The sequence below is a fragment of the Argiope bruennichi genome, chromosome 5, assembly GCF_947563725.1.
Source record: "Argiope bruennichi chromosome 5, qqArgBrue1.1, whole genome shotgun sequence".
Lineage (NCBI taxonomy): Eukaryota > Metazoa > Arthropoda > Arachnida > Araneae > Araneidae > Argiope > Argiope bruennichi.
Genome location: NC_079155.1, coordinates 103,385,990 through 103,395,706, shown reverse-complemented (window position 1 = coordinate 103,395,706; position 9,717 = coordinate 103,385,990). Strand labels below are relative to the sequence as shown.

Genomic DNA, 9,717 nt, shown 5'->3' with positions numbered 1-9,717 from the left:
TTTATGTTTTAGATGCATTTTTACCAACCAATTGACACAAAACTACCCTCTTGTAGTCACAAAATCCCATACATTTGAGTTATTGAGTTTACAAGTCTCTTAAAGTACAGCATTGAATTTCGTTCAACCAGCATTAAATTTCGTTCAAAATTTCATTAGTGTCTACAATCTAGATGCTAATTCTGTACTTTATTGTATTTGTATTCTATATTTTATCCATCTATCTCTTTCCATTTTGTAGTTATCGTGTTAATTTATATTCAAACATCCAGGCAGCTTCTTCTTAACAGATTTTGCTCAAAATGTATTTGACAGAAATATACAAATTTTGTGTAAAGATCATATATTAAATTTCATCCATCTGTCACAAAGAGTTTTTAAGTTGTTTTTGTCATAAACAAAATACCAGAATGTGTTTTTCAAACTCACAGCAATCTAAAACATGGGGATTCGTCAAAATTTTGAGTTCGACTTTTTTTACTATTGCAATACTTTATGTATGAAAAGGGGAAAAAATGAGTAAACTTAACATGTGTAAACAAGTAGACAACAACAAAAAGGCAGAGAATGGAATGAGAAAAAACTACCAGTTGATGAATGATTGGAAAAAAAATCTATTCATAAATTTTCTTAAAATTATGTAAAATGCAATTATAAATATTTAAAGAAACTATTTCTAAGTAATATTATTCAAACTGTTTCAATATGCATAATTATTGGTTATTCGGCTAAATTTAAATAATATATATACATAGAGAGAGAGAGAGCTGCAAAATATTTTTGAACTTTATTCAAAAATAATAAATAATATCCTCTGTGCATATACTTTTTTTTTTTACAAAAAATGTACAAAAAGTAATTTTTTATAGCTTGTAACAAGCACAAAAAAATTTTGTTTAAGTAAAATCTTCTTTATTCTTTGTTAAGGGGGATGTATCACCTGATGGTACGGCATTATCATTAATTGAAGGAGCAGCTGCTTTCATGTAAGTTTCGAAAGCTTTCTGGAGCTGCAAAGTTCTTTTCTTTTCATTTTCCATCATTTGGTTGATTTTGCTGTGTTGAAGCTGAAATTGTTCTTTCAAATTCTGAATAATGTCATCCTTTTCTTGCAGTTCTTCTTGGTGCTTTATTTCTATTTCTAAAACATAAAAAAATTAGATAATATAAAATAATACTATAAACTCTAAATAATTTTCTGAATTAAAATTGGAAATTTTGTTTAAACCATTGGTTGTTTTACTAATATCACTATTTTTATGCTAAAAGTTTTATATTTTTAAAATTCGATTTATATTAAGATCAGTCCAACGAAGAAGTTGATACATTTCTATTCACATTGTTATTGAATTGCATATGCCAAACATTTGCTGAAATTTTTAATTTGTGAATTAATATATGATGAAACAATTATAAATCTAAACTGATTCCAGTATAATCAAAACTGAAATTCTAGAATATTTAGTACAGATTCATAAAAAAATAAATTATTTTTTATTATTATTATTATGAATATATCTGATGCTCTGCCATTTTGTCATCAATTCTTATTTTAAAGAATTAAACTGATTATAAATTTATTTTTTCTTTTGTTTCCAGAATTCTTGTTTTCAAAAATTATTAAAAATGTTTAAAAAAATGAAATTAATACTCTATCACTAAATTTTCTTAAAGTGAAATCAATGACCATTAAAAAACTATTTTGTCACAGAAATATTCGACAAATCAAATAATAACTAAAAAATAAATATGATAGGAAAACTATTTGCAGTATTAATCCTCAGCACAAGGCTACTTTCACAATGCACTCTGTGTATTATCAAGTCTTTTCCAATTCTATTCTTGTTTAACTATGTGCAACTTTATTTTTTGGCATAATAAGATTAGAGGTCAAACAAATAATTCTTTTTTATTCTTAAAGTTTCATAAAACATTTAAATATAAGTCTGAAATATATATTTTTTTTTCTTTACAATAACAAATATAATTTTAATCGCAGTAGGTTCTTAATAAAAATATTGTAAAATGTAAATTCCTTAATATTTTTTTTAAATTTATGATAAAAATATATTGTAGTTAAAAAACACATGAACTTACATATCTTTCAAACTTACAAATTTTACAAAGAAAAAAAAAGGAAATCAGTTAAACAAATATATATCAATAAAATGCTAAAAAATGTTTGGATAAAATATAAAACTTTTAATGTTTAAAAGTGAGAAACAAAATGTATATGAATTTTTCATTGATGAATAAGGTCAAATTGATGTAAGCTTAATGAATCACTTTTCTTAAATCAATTTCAATACCAAAAATATTGTCACATAGAGTTACAAGAAAAAATTGCCTTTTGAAAAGATTTATACTTTTAAGATAGTGACATACTGCTCTGGAGAAATAATTTTCCAGCATCCCATAGTAGTTCAAATTAATGTGAGAAATGTGTCACAAAACATTTTATGCATTTGCTTGTGAGACCAAATAGAATTAATGAAGTGAATGGGAACTATTGGAACAAGCAACTGGAATGTTAATTAAAGGTTAGAGAGATGGCGACTTTATACCTTTGTCAGTGTTTATTTAGCTTAACAATACATATCTACTGGCACACTCTATACACTATATCTGGGTGCAAAGAATTAAATAAAACTATAATATTTTTTTTATATTCATACATGAAAAAAAAATATAAATAATTATGTATATTACTTCAAAGTTTTAAAGACAATTATCAGACTAAAACGTAAATGCTCTCACCTTTTATTTTCTCATGTAGTAAATCATTTTGCTGTTTAAGTCCTTGAATTTCATCCTTTACTCTCTGCAGTTCCTCAAGTTTATCCTTAACTTCAAGTTTAACTTTTGCCTCATGATTCTTCATTTCAATGTCCTTTTCTTCTAAACACTTAAAAAAAAATGCTTTTAAGTTAAAATATTTTCTGGCAAATAACAAATTGTCTATATATGTTTAATACTTACTTTTTTTAAATGTTGAATTTCATGCGCTTGTTCAGACAATTCCAAATCAAGACCAGTGATGTCAGTTTTTAACTGATATAACACTTGAAGATCTCGTTGCATATGATCCTATAAAAACAAGTGATTATGTATTTGCTCGACTTAATTTTTTTTAATCTAGAGAAGAATTTTATCAAATGCTTAATTATTCAAAATAAAAATAATAAATTATATATAAAATATGCTCTTTTCATGTCAAATAAAATTTTAAAATGCTATGGTTAAAAGTGTATAATTTTATTGCAAAAATAGTTTAGATTTTACTTGCATTTTGTTCTTTGTTAGTATCTTCAAGCATTGCAATTCTTTCTTCTAACTGCTGCCGAATCATTTCCTTTAATAAATAAAAATGAATGATATATAAATTTTCAAACATTTGAGTCACGTGTTTTATTTATATAGTATAAAGGACTAAGTACTATTTAGTTTACAAATTAATTATCAGACAATATACTGATTTTGCTATTTTAACATTTGATATATTGATTATACATTCATCAGTAATAAAGTATTCGAACCAATCACATTATTTTCATATATTTTAATTTTTATTCTCCTTTTGACTTTCACATATTATAAGAATTAAAAATAATAAAACTAAAATTCAAATATAGAGATCAAAAACAGAAATATTTCACAATAAATAAATGTAAAGGCTAATCACTTCACCATCTATTTTCTACCAATGTTTACCTTTCATTAATCAAATTTACAAAAGACGTTAGGGTGTTTATACACATTGATAGATTCTAAAAACGGAGTAGAGGAAATATTAGTTGGGCACAATTGATTTCTAGTGAAGAATTAACTTTCATCTGTGGCAAATTTATTGAAAAAATTTTTAAAAACACTTTGATGACAAAAAGAATTAAAAATTTGAATAACATCTCATGATCTCAAGCAATGATCTAGGTTCTAAATTTTATGAAGAAATAATAAGCCTCTAAGACCAGTAGTTTAGATTTTTGTATTGAATACTATGTTTTAATATAAGAATAGAAGTCTATATCTTTTGAAGTAATTGATTTCTATAATGTTTCTTTATCTATTTTTGTCAAGTTCCTATAGAGTCTAATACAGTATATTAAAAAATAGTGATTGACTAGAAATCATGTATAATATTGTTACAGATATGAAATACTAAAAAAAATATAAAATGAAAAATAAATCTTACATGATCAGATTTTAATTTCTTTTCAATTTGGATTTGCATTGCTTCAGCATGCTTTCTTTCTGAAAACATCTGAATTGTCTTTTCTTTGAGTTCCTGTCAAATAAAAAATAAGTATATATTTTAATATTAAAATAATATACATATTTTTTTACCTACTTAATATATAATACATATTTTGCATTTTTATAAAAGGCATTAGGCATAATCTATTATATACATTCAAGTTTCTTGACCTTCTATATATTAAATGACATTGGTAATAATATTTTTGTTTAATTTTCATTCCTGTGTAAAGATATCTTAAAGTATATGCACTATTGCTGATTTAAATATTTTAATGTTATTCCTTTTTTTTTATTTGTGATATTATCACCTTGAGAACAACAATTTTAACAGAACCTTTCTTTCTAAAAATAATTTATTTTTTCTTCATTAAAGTATATAATAACAGACATTTCTTTGAAAAATAAATATATATATATTTTAATCTCACAAGTCTAAAAGATACTTTTAAAATTAATTATTTTAGTCATGTAATCTTTGTTTCACTACTTTTGATTGATGGAATTTTGAATGATTGGTATTTTATGGAAATAGTAAAGCATTTCTTTTATAAAAGTCTGAAATTATTGGAGCTTAAATGTAGGTTATTATTTTCTTATTTCTGAGAAAGTAAATAAACATTAAAAATAGCACATGGTAAACATATTAAATAATTAATAAGCCTGCAACTTAATGTCCTTGTTTTAAAAAAGAGAAAGTGGAATTCTACAAACTTTAGCTGTTGAGAATTCATTTCAGTTAAAGGCACACATGCAAAATATTATGAAGCATTCTCTAAATTCAATTCTTTAATCAAATAATTTGAAATCAATTTTCTAGTTTTTAAATTTTTTCCATGCCCTGCTTTATATATATATATATATATATATAAGGAAGACTGGTGTCACTTAAATAGGTATTCATTATGAATAAATCACAGGAAAATTTTTCAGAGATATTTTCTTATTATGAATGTCATTGAAATTCTTTAATCATATTCTTTAAAACTCTTCATTACTTAACTTGATGATAAAATAAAGCTATTGAAATCAAAAAAAAAAAAAAAAAAATAACTATAAACATGAAATTGAATATATTATACATATGTGTGTAATGATATTTTAAAATCTGAATTAAACCCTAATTTCCAAAGTTTTATCGCTATTCGGCCCACATTAACTTTATTTTTAAATATTCTCTTATTTCCTGATCCGATTCCACTTTTTTTATTTAATTAATGCTACAGAAGCTCTGTAAAAATGCTTAAGTCCGCACTTTTGTACGCTTCAAGTGAAGGTGGTATAAAAAAAACTGTCAAGCGAATTCTTTTAAAAGATCCTTATAATTCCCTTACCTAAATCGACACGTGTAAAGAAATCCCTACCAAAATCTCACAGTATACAATCATGGGGATAAATATTTCGCTTGCTTTTTTCATTCTTGTGTGTGATTGACGTGTCTTGTCTCGTCACCTTTGCTCGTACATAAATTATGCCTCCAGGAATGGAATAAAGCGAAGTTTAAAAATTCTCTCTTCGGCCATGAAACTGCTTTAAAATATATGTTTTACATTATATATATATGAAATGATATTTTAAACTTTAATTTCAAATTAATCAATTTCCAAGATTTTATCTTAATTTAGCCCACAGTAAGTTCATTCGCTTATTTCGTGATCCAATTCCACTTTCTCTACTTAATTAATTCAAGAGAAGCTTTATAAAATTGCTTAGTCAGCTAAACGCCGATACTTTCACACGCTCGGCGTGAAGGGTTAAAAATGTCCAGTAAGCACATTCTTTCTTAAAAGATCCCTGTGTTCCCCTTACATGTGATTGACATGTGTCAGAAATCCTTATCAGAATCTTATTAATACATTGGTACTATGAAGAAATATTTTCCCTATCAAAATCTAAGGTTATATAAGGCGAGGGATAATTTATTTCGGCCCTTCTTCTCCACTTCCGCTTTTCGCCGCGCTGTTGCGGACGCACACTGTCCGCGTCTTTGCTTGTAAATAATTATGCTTTTCCCGATGGATATTAAAAAGTATTTAAAAATGTAAAAAGTATCTTCACTGTCTTCAAACTGCATCCTGCTTCACAACAAATAATGTTACATATATATATATATATATATAATAATGAAAACTTCCAATATATATATATATATTGGAAGCAAAATTAAAAAAAAAAACACTTGGTTCTTTAAATTGTTACTTCTACATATTCATTTTTGTGAATAACAATATTAATTTGCTATCTTTAATTTAATCAGAGAAATCTTGTTATATTTCAGTGCCCCATAACAAAAAAATAGCAATAAATATATTTAATAGTACAACCTGTTCCAATTCATTTTTCCTGGATTCTAATAGTGATATTTTCTGCTTAAGAATTTTTTCATGATCAGAGAAATCTTCTCGTATTCTTGAAATCTGAAAATAAACAGAATTTCCTTTTAATGCTTGCCAATTGCTATAACAACAATCAGCTTACTTTATCAAAAATAGAAATAGAAATTATCAAAAATGCCAAGAATTAAAAAAAAAAATGTATTTTTGTGACATTTATATAATTTTCATAAACATATTGAAAAGAATTAAAAATACTTATTATTTGTTATGAAAACAAAGAGAAAGGAAATCTATCTTAATTCTTAAATTGTTATTTTTAATATAAATGTTTTGAAAAGGAGAAGTAGAATTCTAGCAGTTTTCTCAGAATATTTTCTTTAGATAATTTATGGGCTGGGGAATGTTAATAAATATAATGATTATACTGCACCAATTTTGTTACATTTTATTTAATATGAAAATGCATGATGTCTAGATGTATCATCCATGATTGCCTATCCGCCATTTGCATTTTCAAGAGATCTCAGATACATTATTTTCAATGCACATTATCTGTTAAATTTAAAAAAAAAAAAAAACATGGTTTCCTGATTCTACCATGACACTGTTTTCTCAATTTTTATTTCATATGAAAATTCATCATTGTTAGTGCTTATTTGCCTAATTTTATCTACCAGAAACATTTTTTAGATACTATTTCATTGGGCATATATTTATGGGGAAGACTATAAAAGAATTAAAAACTTCCAATTCCTATTTTAGAAATTTTTATTTTATGCGAAAGAAAATACTTTACGATCCTTCAGATATGTCATCAATTGTTGCCAACTCCATAATTACCATAACATTCTATTTTTAAGAGATATTGCAAAATAAAACTTTGACAGAGTTTCCAGCAATTTTCGCAATTTATTAATCAATTAAGAATAATATTTTTCTTTAAATTTGATAAACAAGTGCACATAATGCCACAATTAAATCTGGTAGTATATTTAAAATAAAATAGAAGAAAAAAAAAACAATGAATCAACTCTGTACTCTCAATTACAGATATAATTTTGTTAATTTTTATGCAAACGCTTATATTTGCTTAAATATGTTATCAGAGGTCACCTGCAATCCATTTTTGAAACTCAAAATAAAACTTTGATAGCTTCTTGCATCAACAACTGGGTCTTTTAACAATTAATTTTACTACTTGTAAACATAGATAACTAATTAGAAACAAATCCATAGTTCTGCAGCCATAAATTTTCTTTTTTGTGATTAGATATAAGTAATCAAATTTATTAACATGTTTAAATTATTATTATTAATATCAGGGGGAGGGGTAAACAACTGATCACCAAAGACAGTTAAAATTACATAAAATTTCATGCTGTCTTTAATTCTAAGGCAAAATTTCCCAATCTAAATAAGTGACTGAATTTTACAAATATAATTCTTTGCAAATGTGTGTGTTTTTAGATTGTATAATTTTACAATCATAATGTTAAAAATATTAAATTTTGTAATTTTAATGTAGCTGAAATCTTAATAAGAATTCAAAACAAAACATCTGCAAGTAGTTAAATATTTCTTCCAGATAATAATAATGGTAAAGATTAAAAAAAAAAAAACTTTCCTATATAAGATAGTGAGGAAATATAAAACCTCATTTGAAAAATATCACTTACTTCATTCTGATGTAGTTCTTCATTTTCTTTGATTATTTCTGCATGCCTCTCATTCAGATGGGCTATTTTATCTATCAATAAATTGTTTTTTTATGAAAAAAAATTAACACCAGATTTCTATATTAGAAATTATATATCACTATCAACTTGCCATAATTTTATTTTTAAAAATACAGTATATCATACTTTTAAATAATTCTTGTTCTTGTTTTAATGTAGCCTCTAATTTCACTATGTTTTCTTGAAATTTCACCATTTGTTCAGATGAGTGAGTTTGTGAAATCTTAAGGTCTTGTATCTATACAAAATAAATATACTATACATACAAAAACAAGTCAAAGATCATTTAGTAATAAATATACTTAAAAACTAAATAGAGAGTAAAATATTGTATACCTGTTGTTTTAAAAATAAATTCTCTTCTTTAAGTGTTCCAATTTTCTCAAGAAGTTCTCTTTCAATCTTTTCCTTGTCCTGTAAATAAATTTAAATAATTTCATAGTACACTTCTTTAATATTTTTTTAACGTAGCTTAATTATCATTAGTCTTTTTTCCCTCAAAAAATGTCAAGTGACTATAATCTCAAGGAAAAGAATAAACAAATGCAACAACATTTCATTATCCCAAGATGCATGAAATATTTTTCTGCTAATCATAAACGAACTTTTATTGATAACTTTTTAATTTTTAGAAAGTTATCAATAAAATGATTTGATTAATTTTTTTAGACTAGCTAAAGAAGTTACATAACAATTGTTTATTGATTCAATCCCCTTCCTAAACAAAAACTGATCTTGTTTAACCCTTAGCAATCAGAAAAGTAATTGGATGAATAATTATTCATCTAATACAAAGGCTTGTTTATTGCACCAAAATATAAATATATATAATTGTTTTAAGTTGAATTCTCCCATTTAATTAATTTGCATTTTCTTACAATTCAGTATGTATTTTTAACAATCAAAATTAATAAAATATCAAAATGATGCACCATCTTGAATGGTGAGTGAAAGTCGCTATCCCAGTGCAAACAGTAAAATCTTTGGACAAAGAATCATAAATAAATATTTTCTGTTTCTTCTTGTGACTTTCATATCTGAAACCAAGATTTGTGATGTAAAAGTAACAAGAAGAATCCTTCACTTGGTCATAGATATTAAACAAAGATTTCTAAAATATTCTCTACTTCTGTCTTCAATAGTTTATTAGAAATTATTTTAATATATCAAGGATCATTTCCTTCTTATTTAATTGATAATGTTTTCTGCTACTCAAACAGCATTTCTCATGAAGCATAAATGCCTTCAATAGTAGTAAATGCTAAAATAAGAATAGCAGCTTCACTACAAAGTTGACTCAAAATTTTATATTTTGCAACATATGTCTACAAAAGTTTGATAAAATTAGTCCATATTTTAGCTAATTTTGAGGGAATGGTAAAATATCTATT

General features: G+C 25.0%; 1 protein-coding gene across 2 annotated transcripts in view; it reads right to left on the bottom strand.

Annotated features, from left to right (window-relative positions):
* Positions 1–822: 822 nt before the first annotated feature.
* LOC129969219 (leucine-rich repeat-containing protein 45-like) overlaps positions 823–9,717 on the bottom strand; it is a 28,446-nt gene continuing 19,551 nt past the window's right edge. For both annotated transcript variants that reach the window (XM_056083672.1, XM_056083673.1), the window contains 9 exons: positions 8,663–8,740; positions 8,453–8,564; positions 8,267–8,337; positions 6,579–6,671; positions 4,193–4,285; positions 3,287–3,352; positions 2,980–3,087; positions 2,758–2,905; positions 823–1,141 (listed from right to left, as the gene is read on the bottom strand). In XM_056083672.1, the coding sequence (XP_055939647.1) occupies positions 897–1,141; positions 2,758–2,905; positions 2,980–3,087; positions 3,287–3,352; positions 4,193–4,285; positions 6,579–6,671; positions 8,267–8,337; positions 8,453–8,564; positions 8,663–8,740 (1,014 nt within the window). In that variant the 3' untranslated portion in view covers positions 823–896. The remainder of the gene's footprint in view (positions 1,142–2,757; positions 2,906–2,979; positions 3,088–3,286; positions 3,353–4,192; positions 4,286–6,578; positions 6,672–8,266; positions 8,338–8,452; positions 8,565–8,662; positions 8,741–9,717) is intronic.